At 38.7% G+C, this 16,478-nt stretch overlaps 6 protein-coding genes across 15 annotated transcripts in view; 4 read left to right on the top strand and 2 right to left on the bottom strand.

Annotated features, from left to right (window-relative positions):
• LOC138191194 (uncharacterized) overlaps window positions 1-16,478 on the bottom strand; it is a 214,539-nt gene that overhangs the window by 3,530 nt on the left and 194,531 nt on the right. The gene's annotated exons all lie outside the window — the stretch shown is intronic.
• Window positions 1-16,478, top strand: part of LOC138191195 (uncharacterized) — a 195,967-nt gene that overhangs the window by 9,831 nt on the left and 169,658 nt on the right. The gene's annotated exons all lie outside the window — the stretch shown is intronic.
• On the top strand, window positions 1,548-2,568 carry Bet3 (blocked early in transport 3). Of its 2 annotated transcripts, none has more exons than XM_046613279.2 (2): window positions 1,548-1,745; window positions 1,953-2,568. In XM_046613279.2, the coding sequence occupies exons 1-2, from the start codon at window positions 1,728-1,730 to the stop codon at window positions 2,448-2,450; spliced, it is 516 nt and encodes a 171-aa protein (XP_046469235.1). In that variant the 5' UTR covers window positions 1,548-1,727; the 3' UTR covers window positions 2,451-2,568. The 2 variants fall into 2 exon arrangements, with proteins under 2 accessions (XP_046469235.1, XP_046469226.1); XM_046613270.2 differs by having other exon boundaries at window positions 1,575-1,741.
• On the bottom strand, window positions 2,912-8,864 carry Rrp1 (Recombination repair protein 1). Of its 3 annotated transcripts, none has more exons than XM_046613257.1 (8): window positions 8,846-8,864; window positions 5,737-5,791; window positions 4,300-4,590; window positions 4,041-4,167; window positions 3,810-3,953; window positions 3,507-3,650; window positions 3,227-3,407; window positions 2,912-3,062 (listed from the first exon to the last, which is right to left on the bottom strand). In XM_046613257.1, exons 2-8 carry the CDS (start codon window positions 5,764-5,766, stop codon window positions 2,945-2,947), a joined length of 1,035 nt encoding a protein of 344 aa, XP_046469213.1. In that variant the 5' UTR covers window positions 5,767-5,791; window positions 8,846-8,864; the 3' UTR covers window positions 2,912-2,944. The 3 variants fall into 3 exon arrangements, with proteins under 3 accessions (XP_046469213.1, XP_068990092.1, XP_046469203.1); XM_069133991.1 differs by lacking the exon at window positions 8,846-8,864 and adding an exon at window positions 5,875-5,998; XM_046613247.2 differs by lacking the exon at window positions 8,846-8,864 and having other exon boundaries at window positions 5,737-6,068.
• On the top strand, window positions 6,044-8,818 carry LOC124212762 (rRNA N6-adenosine-methyltransferase ZCCHC4). 4 transcript variants are annotated; one of them, XM_046613186.2, is made up of 5 exons: window positions 6,044-6,268; window positions 6,339-6,431; window positions 6,565-7,109; window positions 7,311-8,007; window positions 8,098-8,818. In XM_046613186.2, exons 2-5 carry the CDS (start codon window positions 6,350-6,352, stop codon window positions 8,715-8,717), a joined length of 1,944 nt encoding a protein of 647 aa, XP_046469142.1. In that variant the 5' UTR covers window positions 6,044-6,268; window positions 6,339-6,349; the 3' UTR covers window positions 8,718-8,818. The 4 variants fall into 4 exon arrangements, with proteins under 4 accessions (XP_046469142.1, XP_068990081.1, XP_046469134.1 ...); XM_069133980.1 differs by having other exon boundaries at window positions 6,044-6,431; window positions 6,641-7,109; XM_046613178.2 differs by having other exon boundaries at window positions 6,044-6,431.
• HtrA2 (HTRA2-related serine protease) lies at window positions 10,744-13,908 on the top strand. Of its 4 annotated transcripts, none has more exons than XM_046613227.2 (7): window positions 10,744-11,186; window positions 11,276-11,405; window positions 11,467-11,553; window positions 12,403-12,597; window positions 12,691-12,841; window positions 13,047-13,215; window positions 13,598-13,908. In XM_046613227.2, the coding sequence occupies exons 1-7, from the start codon at window positions 10,774-10,776 to the stop codon at window positions 13,758-13,760; spliced, it is 1,308 nt and encodes a 435-aa protein (XP_046469183.1). In that variant the 5' UTR covers window positions 10,744-10,773; the 3' UTR covers window positions 13,761-13,908. The 4 variants fall into 4 exon arrangements, with proteins under 4 accessions (XP_046469183.1, XP_046469191.1, XP_046469174.1 ...); XM_046613235.2 differs by having other exon boundaries at window positions 10,745-11,186; window positions 11,276-11,399; XM_046613218.2 differs by having other exon boundaries at window positions 10,745-11,186; window positions 11,276-11,399; window positions 13,032-13,215.

Raw genomic sequence — 16,478 nt, 5'->3', positions numbered from 1 at the left:
AGTGGTTTATGTTTACTGTATCTCTTATCATTTATTTGTTTATTTACATATATACAACATCTTATTTATAATTTGGTTGCCACGTGATGCGAGGTTTTGCTGTGGTCCACTTCAATTGTGGTGGAAGCGGCTGCTGAGACGTGCAGTTGTGATGCGGTGTGGTGATCGGTGGTGGAGTGTAGCTCCTCTCAGGTGAACTTGGGGGCGTAGGAGGATGTGGCTGCGATGGTTCCCATTCACTGTCCGATGGCGCGGATGGCATGCCAATCGTTGCTCGTGGGGGCGTTTTCGGCGTCGCCACGGTGATGAGTGCAACTGGTGACGCCTTCAGAGTTGATAGCATGGATGGGGATGCTGCGACTGTATCGTAGCGAGGCGAGCCTTGCTCGTCTGACGTCCCAGAGTGACAGCAGCACGCTGGGTGGCTTTGGCGAGAACTCGTTCGGTTGCAGAACCCAGGGAGCTTGTGGATTGTGGGAACAGGTCCCCTAGACCACGCAGGTTGGAGCCAGGGTGGAGGTGCTTATGATGCAGTAACTCAGATACTCTTGTTTGGCGAAGAAGTAACCCTCTTGGTGCAACGGTGAAGTTGCAGGACTGTCGAGCAAGTAGTAGCACACACGTAGGTGATCCCAAAGCTGTGCTGCCGATGGCTGATTTCGTCGGTTTCATATCCCAGCCGCGGCGCAAACTTGATAGCGGGAAACTTGGCGCGCCGGTTGCGGGACGCGCGCGTAGCTGCGTGGGTGGCGTTAGCGACGCGCGTGACGTAATGTGGTCGATGCTCGCGGCGGCGCGCGGCTGGAGATTGAGCTCAGAAGCGACGCATGAGTGTGCGGGCCCGCGCGTAAGCCAGAGCCGAAATTATTGGTGGTTCACGAGTTAGTCGTGAACAATATTAATGTTATGGAATACATCGAGCACGTGTCGAATAGAATCCCATTTCGAAATGAATAATTCTTTTATTTTCATATTATAACAGGATTACTGTAGATAATCTAGTTTGTCTTCCGGGAAATTATAAAGTTTATAGTATGCATTACGTATTAATCGTAAATGGATCATATATATTAATATCGTACATGGATAGATTAGAATTAAAACAAATTAATCGTGTACTCCAAATGCAAACTCGAACCAGCGTGACGACCAATCGGTATCGGTCTTCTTTATCGGTCATATTAATTTGAATTGTTTTTATCACCACATATATACTACGTGCTTTTTGCATTTTATTGAACTTTTGTTGTGTTGGGTTGGGTTTGTACTTGTGCGGTTTTGTTTGGGTTGTCTTGAAATTACTTACAAAATTAAAGACTTATTTCAGAGTACAGAAATTATGTAGTGATTAATAATCGAAATTTTGAGGAAATGTCAACTGTTTGGGAAAAATTAAATGAAATAACAGTTATCCTCAACGTATTTCAGATTTGCCGTTTATTTCTAGTAAGTAATAAAATTTTTTATCGATGTTATAAATTAATGCAAGAATCTTCTCTGTTCACAGTCGGTAATTTGCTGCTGGAAGCCTTTAGTACGGAGCGCCTCCAATCTAGTACATTTTATAATCTTGGGTAGTACGAAGTAAAATTTCAGACTGGCAACACTGTCTGCACTGCTGGCCAGCGAGTAAATGACAAGTGACAAGATAACCTGAAAATTACCAACGTCTAGACGTCAGTGATTTATTTTGATTAAAATAATGTCGCGAACGGGGGCGAGACTTGATGCGAAAAAAGTGGTTGGTACTGATTCAATTATTTTACGAGTTAGGTTCCTGATTGCAACAAATATAGACTAATAACAAAACATTTAATTTCCGTTTCTATCGTTTAACAATGAACGGTTTCCTCATTCTTTAGCTCCATGATGTGGTTCTTTTTTCCCACATCAGTAATTTGTGACTCAAGTAAAAAATTAAAACAATTTTAATATTACTGTATATATTTCAGAATTCAGAGCTTTTCACTCTTACATACGGCGCACTGGTGACGCAGCTTTTGAAAGACTATGAGAATGTGGAGGATGTCAACAAACAGCTAGAAAGGATGGGATACAACATGGGAATTCGTTTGATCGAAGATTTCCTAGCTCGGACTGGTTCCGGAAGATGTTACGACTTCAGAGATACGGCAGAGAAAATACAAAGTGGTTTCAAGATATTCTTGGGTATAACACCGACAATTACAAATTGGAGCCCAGCGGGAGATGCATTTTCCCTATGCTTTGAAACCAATCCGTTGACAGAATTTGTAGAATTACCTGATCATTGCTTAAACCTGAAATACTGCAATATACTTACCGGTGTACTCAGAGGTGCTTGTGAAATGGTACAAATGGAAGTAGCCTCTTGGTTTCTTCAAGATCAATTAAAAAATGATAGCGTAACAGAGATACGAGTCAAGTTTGTCAAACGACTCGAAGATGCCATTCCAGCAGGAGAGGATTAAACATGTATGTTTCAATCAAACCTGATTAAGATTAGGATTCATATATTAATAATATAAAGCAAACGGCATTTGTATGTTATATGTACTCATTGTTATAAAACCATCCAGAAGATTTAAACATTTGTGTAGCACTACTTTATTTCTTCATATGCTATCAAAATGTAAACAGGATATATTCGAATTCCAAAGAATTGTAAACTAATTTCATCTACTACTTATTAGAACTTAATAGAAAAAGAATAATGAATTCTTCGAATTCACATCCATAGGGTATGTATGAACGGGTTGGTGATAAATTTACAAAAATTGAGGTATTTATTTTGGACTGAAAAACGATACAGTATGTTACAAAATAAGATTCTTGCAAATTTGAGAAGGAAATTATCATGGTACTATGAAGTACAACTAGGAAAAATTAAAAATTGATAATACACAGAGATTTGTACATTTTTTTTCCCTGATAACACGAAAATCTCTGAAAATGTAATACTCATTTACAAGTTCGCGTAAAGTATTATCGGACAGTGATCACTGCCAAATATCTGATCTCTGATAACACTGTCACAAACGTTATCTTTTATTGTCTTAGAAACCAGAAAGTAATCAATCCTCCTGAAAAACAAATGATGGGAATAAGAACATGAGTCAAATTTGAATAAGAATTCTACATAGGATATCTGAATTAATTGATCAGCAATAACAAGTTACATTACAAATGTCAATATTACATGATGAGTGAAAAAGATGATTCACATATAAATTGCAAAAATCCTTACCATCCAATATTCTTGCTGCGTGAATTATTGAAGTATGCCCAAAATGTATATGCGTCGGTTTTGTCAGGATATAGTTGTCTAAATGTATCAACGTAACCAGCATCTAAGAAATCCGTCATACCTTGTCGTTCTTCTTTGGTGAAACCTGCATTTTTCATGTTTGTTGTTGGGTTTTTCAAGTCTGTAAAATGAAAATTACACAATGCACAATAAGAATGCTAATGATTCACTTATACCACAAAGAACTTTTTCCCCCTCTGAAATAGTTCTACATTCTCACCTATTTCGTTATGAGCAACATTCATGTCTCCGCACACGATAACTGGCTTCTTTGCGTCTAGCTTTTGAATAAATTTTTTGAAATCTTCATTCCACTGCAGTCTTTTAGGCAGTGTAACCAGGTTTTTGCCGGCATTAGGAACATCTAATAGAATGTGAGACAAATAATTTATAAAGATATAATCGGACAAGATAAAAGACAGGCAGGAATGGTGGTTATAAGTGGTATGGAACTGGTGATGAGAAGTTCATTTCACAATGCTATAAAATCAGTTTAGAGGGTAAGTAAAATAATTCAACTCACAGACACAAACGACAAAAAAATTTTCATATTCTGCTGTTATCATTCTACCCTCATCATCATGTTTTGGAATGTTTAATCCATATATAATATCCAACGGTTCTTTCTTGCTGTATAAGGCAACTCCGCAGTATCCAGATTTCTTGCCTTGTTAAAAAGAATGTTGAGATTAGGGTAAAGTTGAGAGCGCGATGACAGAAGAAACATTTAATTGAATATTAAGACTATTCTTACTGTCTATAAAGTATTCGTGATACCCTGGAAGTTTTATTTCATCAGGTAGTTTGTCTTTGTCACATTTTGTCTCTTGAAGTGCAATAATATCAGCATTTTCCTTCAAAAGATATTCAAACCCATTTTTCTGTAAAGAAAAAAAAAAAAAAACACAATATAGGAGCAATGTGACGCTAGTGTGCGATACATGAAAATATAAACAGCGAGAGTGGCAGCTTGGGCTTTATTTGCTAATGAAAGCCTGAGTTGTAAAGCTTACTTTAAGACATGCTCTAACTCCAGATACATTCCAGCTGCATATTTTAACGTTGAACTTGTCACCATTTGCATTCAACTTTGGGCAATCAAAGTCAATATTACTTAAATTTGACTCAGTTTTATTCATCGGGGCTTTCTTTTGCTCCAATTTAGTTTTCTTTGGAGCTGGTTCGTCATTTGAAGCCTCCTCTTCATCTACATTCCGCTTTGTTTTTTTACTTGCTGACTTTGCAGCAGTTTTAGTTTGTATTTCGTCCTCCTGCGAAGTTCCTGCTTCAGCTTTACGCGATACCTGAAGAAAATTATTTGAAGTTTTGGAATTATTGTATTCATGTGCTCCTTCATTGTGAATTTTCCTTTTCAAAAAATTTGCCACAGGGATAATACATGCACCCAATTTTATATGTTAACTTCATCTATTTCAGTGATGATATCTCATTTTCAATTACAAATTACAAAGATCTTGATTCAATTACAAATTACTTTATACCAAGCTGATTATTCGAATTAGTGAGGTAATTGGTAATCAGGAAATGGGAAATCGCCATGTCTTACACAATATGTGATGTGAAAAAATATTTCTATGCTTCAAGATGACTTTTATTAACATATTGACAAAACTTTATGTAGAGTAACGAATAACAGAAGGTAGAGCCAAATATTTCTTATTGGAATTAGGTCAAAAGTAGTTTAAGAAACAATGAAACAACTGCATATTTAACTTTCCATAATTCTTAACGTAGGTCCAAGGTTTCAGGCTGTCTCAATACAAGTACACTGGTTAATTGATGGAAATCAATTTTGGTACCAGATTAATATATTGTCATTTATAAGGCAGTGGAAGTGAAAAGTTTCCAAAAATGACAAAATAGTAAACACATTTGCAAAGAAAACTTGTTCGGAGGTCTAAAAGTGGTAAATTCATAGATTTTCTCACTTCAAAGGCACTAATTCCTCTCATTTTGACAAAGTCAAATGCAATTTAAGGTATACATTCGTTATGTTATTTTTTTGCTTCACGTTTGTGATTATATATATACGTATAAAGGACATTTTGCCTAGATAACAATTAAGAAAAGAAGCGTAAAATATACATGAAGCTTCCATTCTGGGTAATAAAAGAATTATTGCATTCTATAAGCAGTAAATTGCTACATTAAACTTAAAAGTCGTCCTGATATAGAAATTATATTATTATCTAATTAACGATAGATACACAAATAACGATTTTGGAGCAGTCAACTACTAAATTTTATTTACATCTGATACAACTAAAAATCCAAAGAAATAAATGGTAAACATATCGCTGCTAAGAAAAGTATTCAATTTTTTGAGTATTATTTTATCGCGCTAACTAAATGGAGTCGTGAATGCATACAACGAAAGTTTTACACGAGCGATCGTATTTTGTTACAGTAAAAATGCCAATGAATCTAACCTTTCGTGGTGCTCTGCGTTTTGGCGGCATATTCGCTGTCACGTGCTTGAATAACCTTAAATTAATAAAAGAAAGAAATAATTTCTGTGAAGAAAGTCTAAGGAATTGACGATTCAACGTAACGGTGGAGTAAACAACCGCGTAATTTTGCCCCTGACGCTGCGTCGCGATTCTTCCCAATCCTATTAATCCAAATGCCAGGCGTGCAACGCTACGCATTGCATGCGGCGCGCAGCTTCAACCGAAAAAACTACACGGACACGTGAGATGAGAACTCGTGGAATCTGCTCCTCTTCAATTGTTTGCTGACGAACTTTCCCGTGGCATCGTTTCAATATCATCTGCTGGCCGCCTGCCAGAAAATAAACTGGGCCTTGACTTTTCAGTTTTCAGTGACATCGTTTATGGTCAAGCCAGAATCATATACATATATTTTTATCCGCCCAGTTGCTGACAGTGGGAAAACAAATTGATACGTGATATGTAGATTAAATCCAAATTGGTCAAACACGTGCATGGTTAAGGAGAAAAAGTAAGGTTAGGTTAGGTTATATTCAAACAATATTTACGTTGTCCTTATTTCAAAGTCCGATAATTGATAGAGGAATCGAATATGAAAATTACGCACAATGATTCTCCAAGTGGCTATCAATGCATTTGGAGCGATTTAGCCGACCATCCAAAATGCCCACATGGTAGGTCTATGTCAAGTTGCACAAATTCGTCTAAATCTAGCGTAACCTAGTCCATGATTAATTTGCGAGGAATCGATCTATAAGTAATGCTTGAATCATTAAATATCAGAGATTACTTTGTTCAATGTTTTAGGACCAACACTGCTGTTTGGTCGATACGTCGACGGTGAATATAAACAGTTTTATGCATGTTCGGCGTGCCGAGATAGGAAGCTATGTTCGTTTTACTTGGAGCATGGAAGCAAGCCAACGAAGCACCAAAAACAGGCCTGGGAACTTGAGGCGAAGAAAGTTTTACCTCGCTATGATCATCAGAAAATGTTTATTTTACTGAATGAGATATTGGCGACAAATCCAATTAGAAGAATCTACTGCCATGATTGTGGGCGTCTCTCTTTTGTCTCTGAAAAACACAAACACAGGGGTCACGATATAATTGAAAATCTTACGGACCATCAGCTGCGTCATCCTACTGAATTTCTGAGACCTCTTGAAAATCCCAAGAAGGAGGCCCAATATTTATTCTCTGACCAATCAGTCAGCGATATCATTTTCATGCTCCTCAATCTAGGCGCTAAGCATATCTTATGCATAGGAACACCAAGAATTCACGAATACCTTGTGAATCATCACGACGATAAAGTCTCAAGTTTGCTCTTAGATTTTGACGGGAGATATGTAAGTTATTTCTTCAAAATCATTTTTTCACTTTGTACCTAAAAATCAAGAGACCTACAAAATCTAAATTCCAAGAAGTCTAGCATTATTTGGAATCCTGATAGCTTTCAAATAGTCTGAAACTGTAAATCTATACATATTGTAAAAGCAATCCGTATTTGGCAGTATGAAATTATCAATAAGAACCATGCATTGTTTCAGCATAATTTCTATGGCCCCTTGAGTTTCTGTTGGTACAATCTTTTCAATCACCATTTCTTTCATGAAGAATCGAAAGATGTCTTGAAGGATTTTCTCAGACAAGACGGTGGCAGGGATACTTATATAATTTGTGATCCACCATTCGGCGGACGTGTTGAACCTATTTCTCAAACATTGAAAACAATTTATGATTTACACAGAAAGTGGAATAAAATTGATGCGGACAGTGTTGCATTGAAAACGATGTTCATTTTTCCGTATTTTATGGAAGCTGTGCTGAGAGAAAAATCAAACCCACCTGGGATATTGGGAGGTCTGAGAGATCTGAAAATGTTCGACTACAAAGTGGATTATCAAAATCATCCGTTATTCGTGAAATCGCCAGAGAAAATCTTAGCAACACCGGTTCGCATATTTACAGATATAGATTTAAGTTTATTGACGCTACAATCTCATCGCGGTTATAAGCACTGCAAGAAATGTAACAAATGGACATTCGAGGAGAATAAACATTGTAAAAAATGTGCAGCGTGCACTTCCAGAGACGGACGAAGGTACAGACACTGCAATATTTGTGCCCGCTGCGTCAAACCGACGTGGAAACACTGTAAGAAATGCAATCGATGCACCTTAGAAACTCACAAGTGCGGTGTAGTTCCGAAAATTACTGGGAAATGCTTCAGATGCAATGAATTTGGTACGAGGCTTGGAATCGTTAACTTTAATTAACTTGAAAATTAAACCATTTCTATGGTAGGTCAGAACCTGATATTTTCTTCATTTTCAGGTCACGTGGAAAAAACTTGTACGAAAGATGCTGGAAATATTTCTAACTCAAAAGTGAAAAGCAACGACACGACACTGAAAGGAAAGAAGCGCAAGCATCGCTTGGATGTAAGCGATATTTCTAATAAAAAAAAGGCTAGGATTGCAAATGCGAGTGAAACATCCATGAAATCTCCTGAAGAATTCGAATTAGTATCTACTTTGGGTGAAGTGTCCAGAGTCGCTGATTCAGAGAAAGTCATCCCGAAAAAGTTGACAAAAAATGATTCAAAAATGAAAAATAAACATTCGAAGTCAAAACCTTTAGACAAAGTTTCAAAACGGGGAAAAGCCATTGATACAGCATCGCTAGAAAAAATTGAAACGGAAAATATGGAAGATATAATAAAAGTGAAGAAGAAGAAGCTTCTCAAATTGACAAACTCTACTTCCAAAATGACCGAGGAAATCACGACAAAGTCGAAGGTGTTCATTTCCACGAAGTCACAAGGAATGAACCTTGATTTAGATGTACTTAAGCAGAAGAAAATATTTGAAAATAAAAAGTCGCGAATCAATAGAAAAAATAAAACATTCACGAATGGTGAAATCTTTCAAAAAAGTCAATCAAAGCAAAAGTGAACTTAGGACACGTCAACTTCGCGCGGTCGTTTGAACTCGAGTGAAAACGAATTGCAAATGAAGTGTATAATTTTTAATAAAAAGAAAACCTTTCGTAACAATATGATCGATTTGAATTACGTACTCACCAGATCAACAGCGTTTTCTCTCAAGTAGTCGGGAATCAGCTCAGTCAGGGAAATTCTTCGCGATTATGGGTGTTTTTTTTTTAAGGTCCACAATAACCGGTTTACCTCGGCGATAACGGAAAATCACGATGAGTCGTAAGAGTTATAAATTCGGAAATTGTTTTTCGACATCACTGGTGACCGCAATTTTTTAAAACATACCGGCAAGAGTGAAAACAAGCAGGATGACGCGTTCGTCAATGATCGAGAGGACTTGATCGTTCTCGTTAAATCTTGACGTCAAGGATCGAGCTGAAATAAATTAATATTCAATCCTGCATCGAAATAAGCCGCTTTTATTACCATAATTCTTAGAGTGTTCTATTGTGGTTTTACCCAGATACGGTTACAATAACGCATACGTTTTTACCCCGTCGCGACTCGGTGAGAATTTCAATTCCCAAGAATTCTCCATATAAATACAACCTGCATCTCTGAACTCACATATCAGTCTTCTCTGGCACTCCGAGTGGTCAGAAGCTCGCAGCATCCCCGGATCCTAGAAAGATACACGTCGGCAAAATTTTCTGAACCCGTTACGAGCCGCGATGTTTCGAAAAATAGTCGTCATTCTATTCCTAGTTTCCTCGACTTTGGGCTGTCTGATAATCAACTGCCCGCGAGGCGGAAAAAGAGACGGAGGATTCAATCCGTTTAAATATCAGGTCAGAGAGGTAAGTGCAATTCGTATCTACTAGAGGAAAAACCGCACAGATAAGGTGAATTTGGTCAAAGATTGTTGAATAACTAGTTACTATTAATTAATTACCGCAGTGCTCCACCTGCGGACCCGACAGGCAAGGACAATGTTTCGGGCCGAAGATTTGCTGCGGTCCTTCGATTGGATGTTTCTTCGGTACCGCCGAGACTCATAAATGTCGAAAAGAAAGTCTTTATTCAAGACCATGCACAGCTGGGTTTGCAATGTGCAGAGGAAATACCGGCCGATGCGCAGCTAATGGAATTTGCTGCTCACAAGGTATTTTGACAAGAATTTCGAAAGTGACATTTCTTACGATGCTCGTTACAAACTATATTTTCATATTTTATTACTTGCGCAATATCGATAATATCAATTTACTGATCGGTGTAGCCAATCCAAAAGGAGTTGGTTATTTTGAATTTCGCGTATGTCTAATTTGGGGAAAATTCTAAACTTTCCGTAGATCGTTTATACCTGATATTAGCAATGGAATTCCTTGTTTCGTCAAATAATTAACCGTAACGCGTGTTTTAATTTACTTTCAGAGTCATGTTACGTGGATCCAAATTGTAAAGTCAGAAGTGATATAATCCAAATGAGTAAACAGGTTACAAGCTTCGACATGGACAAGATTTACTCTGAGAGCAATTCTCTTAACGACGAATAATGCGACTATAATTAAGTTTGCGACCATGAAATCCTTTTATTTGCTTCTTTGGGCTTAAGTCAATTCAGTAGAAAGATTTTTGATAAAGCGAGTGTGTCTTGTTTGTTAGTGTACTCGAAATAAAAAATTACTACTAAGAACCATTTGCTCCGTCAGCTGTGGAGAATTAGCCGAACGAAAGTTTTCCGTGACCCTTTTGCTTCCGGAAGCGAATAAGCAAGACACACCCGATATCGAGGATCAAGCTTTTTCGTTGTTTGTAATTAGACGCCTGATTCGATGCAATACGCACTCGATATGTGTGTGAAAAATAGCGAAAAGGAAACATGTAAGTGAAAAAATAAATTACAGTTCACAAAATAATTAAACGTTGAATATCCAACCCGGCCAACTTTCTCCAAATTATCAAGATTACGCATTGCACGTATAAATGAACAGGTATCTCGGAATCACGGATGACACCGATGTTTCAAATTCAAATGAAACATGGCGCATAACCTCCAGATGGTGCTGTGAATCATGGCGTTACCCTGTGCGCGATTAGCGTGCGACGTACTGCGAAGAAAGCATATATTCCGTTGTCAATATTTGACAGTTTTAAATGTCGAGCGTGATTTCCGAACTGGAACGGCAAACTCTTTCCGCGAAAAGGGTCGTTTGCGCGACGAGAATTCGAAGCGTTACATAACCTGTTCTGCACTCGTCGCCTCGGTCCTCGGATATGTCTTGTACAACTGGAAGGAGGATTTTAGGGGGGATGTGGCGGGGTTCAAGTTTGAAAATGTGAAATCTCCCTTTCCCGCCATTCACGCGGCAACGAACGTATTCGCGACTAACGTAAACCATAATCGCGACAAGTACAACTTCATTGCGGACGTCGTCGAGGTCTCCGCACCGTCCGTGGTTTACATCGAAATGAAGGATCAGCGAAGGTGAGTTTATCGGTACCTACATGTTCGAATTGCTTTCTACCACGTTTGCCGACGAATATCTGACTTTACTTCGTTTTCGTCTAAACCAGGATAGATTTCTTTACGGGGAAACCGATGACCACCAGCAATGGCTCTGGTTTTATCGTCAAGGAGGATGGTTTGATATTGACGAATGCGCACGTGGTTATTAACAAGCCGAATACCTCTGTCAAGGTAAACGTAAGTTCCGTCTTACAGCTGTGTTATTAGAGCACTGTAATCCAGTAATTTTTGGTTGAAGGTTCGACTGCAAGATGGTACCAGCTACACGGGAACCGTTGAAGATATCGATATGAAGAGCGACTTGGCCACGGTTCGCATAAACAAGGTAAAACAGGCCAGAAGTTATCGTTAACATTGAAGCTTCAAATTCCGGATTTGGGACGCGGTCTTAAGTTTGGTAGTTTCCTTTTTGTGCTGGGAAAAACTCGGAATATTGACCTTGGTTCTGAGGCCGGGTTTTCTTATGAATTCAGAAAATGCTGAACTCATTGAGAGATCGTGAATTATTGTCGGTAATTGAGAATACAGTTTTTAGAATCACTTTTCACAATTCGATTTATTGATCTATTAGAAATCACGTTAAAGGAGAGGCAAATATACTAATAATTAGAATCACTAAGGAACTTAATTTTACCTGCAGTCAAACCCTGGCAATTATTCGTAGTTTCTAGAAAGACATTGCTATATTCGTTTTGCGAACTAAAGTGTATGTAGATTATTGTATGCAAGGGATATTATTGAATTGCAACAACTAATTTGCTGCTGACAATTTCAATTTTTGTTGCGATCCGTACAGATATTTCATATTTTAATCCACGACAGTAATTCATTGCTTATCCTCCATTCCACTGAACATCCGGAACTTTATTTTTCAATCATTTAATTAAATTCTCGGTTCTTTGTTCAAAACAAGCAAGAATATCGACTTCAGTCTTCCGTTTATGGGTAATATAAAAAAATGTGATTTCAGTCAATAAAGAAGGAGGGAAACATTCTGCTAAGTCTTCCACGTGAATGTCGGAATGATTGTTTTCGAATAAATAGAAGATGAAATTATGGGGAGAAAAAATATTGCCATATGTCGAAATAGTATTTCTATAGAACCAGTGATCGATGAGACAAGATCTGTAGGATTTTGTACAAAGATTACACGCTCTATGCACCCTTGTTTTAGACCAATTTGCCGGTTATGAAGTTGGGAAGTTCTTCAACCCTGAGGCCAGGGGAGTTTGTCGTAGCTATCGGATCGCCATTAGCCCTTAGTAACACTATTACCAGCGGAATTGTTAGCAGTGTCAACAGACAAAGTGAGGAGTTAGGATTACACAACACAAACATGGGCTACATACAAACTGACGCAGCTATTACCGTGAGATGTTGTGCTATCAAAATATCATTCAAAGTCCGTTATTGAATCACAAACTTTAATTTCGTCAATTTTTCTCATACACACGCCGTTCAGTTTGGCAACTCTGGTGGTCCTCTGGTAAATCTTAACGGCGAGGCAATCGGCATAAATGCGATGAAAGTAACCGCCGGCATATCGTTTGCCATACCGATCGATTATGCAAAGGATTTCCTGAAGAGGGTGGAAGAGCGTCGAAAATCGAAAGGTACGGAAATCGTTTGAAAAATTACCAAATATCTGTATAGCTTGCAGGATACATTCAAACGAATCACATTTTTCGTTTACTTTTTACGCACTTTTCTCATATCACCGGATTCAGCGTGGCGAAGCTGTATTATCACTGTGTGCTTGACTGGTTAAAGTATTCGCATGATCGAAAATGGCACTGGCCTTAGGCTTCACAATTCTAGGTTCGCAGACGAATATCGAGAGTCCGAGAAGGCGCTACTTGGGGATTACTATGCTGACTTTGACCCCTGATATCTTGTCCGAATTACATCAGCGTAATGAAAATATCCCGTGGAACGTCAGGCACGGTGTTTTAGTCTGGAAAGTTATCGTTGGATCGCCTGCAGACGTGTAAGTTTAATGCTTCAGCATTCCTCGTCAGATCTATGATATCATGGGGCGAACACAGTACCTGGTCACATGCAAAAACATTAAACCCCTTTGCTGTTACATACCTATAATTACTGTTTCATTATGAACGTCCCATATTCTCAGTTCTGTTAAGTATTCTGCCAAGAACTAAATAAAGAGTCGACCGTAAATGTGCAATATTCACCCGACACCAGGATTAGTCCAACCTGCTATCTATCTACTCGGTATTAGTAATATATGTGGTTTCATTCCCCTGAGTGCTGAGGTACGATTTAGCTTAATCTTACGTCCGCCAAACTTTGGTTGGATATTATTCGTCCGACCTTCGACCAATTGAAATTCTGCAATTAATTTTGAACAGAGGTGGATTAAAGCCCGGAGACATCGTGACGCACATTAATGGGGAGCCGGCAAGGGCCGCCATTGACATTTACAAAGTCCTTGAGAAACCAGGTCCCGTGAATGTGACCGTCGTTAGAAGCGGACAGGTCGTCCAAGTTTCCGTTGTGCCCGAAGAAGCGTGAGAGAAAACCTCAAAATATAATTATAAATTTTAGCTATGAAAAAACAAACGAAGACGTCAAACATTTATTCAATACAATGTTGTTACAATATTTCAAGAGCTGTACAGAAAAGAACATAAAATAAATAAATTAAGAATATACAACTGTACCCAATAATTCTACACTCATTTGCACACACACCTGCGTCAATAGAACCTGTATTCCGCACTAGTATGTTTCATTCGATTCATAAGTCATCTGAATTGTATGTACGCTCCACTAAAGATTTTCATTGACTGGAATTCCTGCGAACAACTGTTTACCAGAAAAATGAACATTCTGCAGATTCAAGACAAAAGGATCTTCAATGGATTTCTAAAACTATATTCTCCCTCTCTTTCACTACAGAGTCCTTCATCTGCATCACGTAGCGGTCATGTTGAACGAGTTTCTCAACGTCGTTTTTGCAACCACGTATAATATATCATAGTCCTTGGTAATTTGCGGCTTTTGGTATTCGAGTAGCCAACTTCAGCTTCACCGGCTCGCAGGCGAAGTCCTGCTGTTCTTTTTTGCGCGGTATAATGGCGTCGCAGGGTTGCGCTTCTGGGCTTATCTGATCGCTAATTTGTTGTCAGCAGAGTTGTATTGTGCCCGGTAACTGCCACCCACCATAAAATAAAGTATAAACAACGCGACAATGGACCGCCGAGCCGTGCATACAAGCGGCAACGACGACTGTCCAGGATGTAACTCGTCCGCGAGGAGATTTTTCACGGCAATTTAACAACCATCTCTCGACTCCAAGCCAAGCAATTACCCAGAATTGATGCCATTTCAAGATTGCATATCAGACTTTAATTCTGCAATTTAGTGATTTAGGTACATCATTTCTATACCAATTTTAAATAACATAATCTGATTGTGAAAACAAAATTTCGATTTGTATACCGAGTGTCAATGAGATTTGAAAGTGTCCAAGGCTCGGATTCTTGTTTTCATAACGAGTTATTTTCATATACTTTCATCGGATAGATCTTTACATGCAGGTGTAGTTTCGTACCTACATCCCATTATGGCGCGCAATGAATTAATTCAATTCAACAAACATTTTTCTTTTTCAACTTGAAAATAAGATAAAATTTTTAAATGAAATTCGTTATTAAAATGGGTACACTTTCTCGCAAAAAATATTTGCATAGGTTAATCGTTTGCAAGCTCACAAAAGGAAAAGGGTCATGTTCGTACTTCTCATTGTTTTTCACCCAACGTGGCCTCGCGACCGAATCGAACAAAAACCTGGGCACTGGCATAATTTCGGTTCTAGTCGAAGTACGCATAGACGGTAGCGAGATCAGGTCCCACTATCCTGCAGACTATATTAAGCGACCGCAGTTTACGAGCCGAGTGTCCTTTGCCGACGGGACCGAATCTCTTGGGCGTCTGGTCGGCTGGGTGTGGTGTGGTGGTGGCGGTGGTGGTGGTGGTGGTTGGTTAGCAAGGTAATGCAAGCGATGCCCTGAAGTGGTCACCTGGTCCGATGCTCCAGGCCTTGTTGCTCGGGACGTCATTTTTATCGAGGTTTATTATACCCTCGTAGAGCACCATCCTCGTCGCAGTCGTGTTCAACGTCTCGGTTATGACGCATATATCAAAAGCTAGTGGGGAAAAATGAACGTATATCTGTAGCGTACTTGCCTGCATCCACGTTCCGCCAACTCGTTCGTACAATAACCGAAGTCAAAGCCCGGGTCGAGGGGTCAAACCGCCCCTCTTGACACAGTCGATATTCAAATGCGTCGTACAGTCGAGCACGCGGAAGCCTTCAAAGAATCGCACTGTGATATTCATATACTCGCACTCCGCGACCGGAAATGGAAACGTCAAAAGTAGGAATAAGCTATTTTCAGGGCTCTCTGCAAGCGATTGTCGACGTGCAATCCTTCAATAATTTATTTTACTTTTTCGTAACCAGCTGGTTGTATTCGACGAATATGATCCAACGTTTGTCCCAAGCTTGCGAGTAATCGGAAAGCTTGGAAAAACACGATGCCTTAACGTTTCAATTCTCTAGATTTTAATCGGTTCGTTTTATTCTCGAATATCCTGTTTGTCGGAAAACAATTTCAAGCAATTCTGGTTTGAATTATACTTTTGCTGACAAGTTCGGAGTTTCTTATATATTTTCCTAGTCCTTACGTTTTTCGAATCATGTAACTCCAATCTGTGTAAATTGTCCGTATTGTAGGTATAGGAGATGGGTGATATAGTTCGGATTGCATTAATTTCAAGAATTCGAATGTCTTACTTTCATAAATGAAAATTTGTGAACTTTTTGAGGTATAATTTGGAAAATCATCAAGCTTAGAACATCTGACGTTCATTTACAGTGAATTAAAAATTTATTTCCTGTCGCGAATATTTTTAAACACAACTCTGCCAATAGAAATATTTCTACCGCATAATTTGTTTTAAAAAACTATATATCACGACGAAGCGTATATTTTGAAAATAGTGCAAAGTTTATAAAAAGAAAGCCCAAGTATCTAACCATAGTTTTTGCAACACTATAAACGTATTGACTCTAAAAATAGCGAGAAAAAAGAAACGAACAAACCATCCGCGATTGCTCGGCAGGAAAAAGTCACTGAAGCAAGATCGAAATAGGAAGGTTGTTTGCACGGAAGCGTAGTTTGGCCAGTCTGTCTCGAGCGTAATGCGGGCAATGACAAAGCGTTC

Source organism: Neodiprion pinetum, chromosome 1, assembly GCF_021155775.2.
Source record: "Neodiprion pinetum isolate iyNeoPine1 chromosome 1, iyNeoPine1.2, whole genome shotgun sequence".
Taxonomy (NCBI): Eukaryota; Metazoa; Arthropoda; class Insecta; order Hymenoptera; family Diprionidae; genus Neodiprion; species Neodiprion pinetum.
Note: the sequence above shows the minus strand (reverse complement) of the source record. Positions and strands in the feature narration are given on the sequence as shown.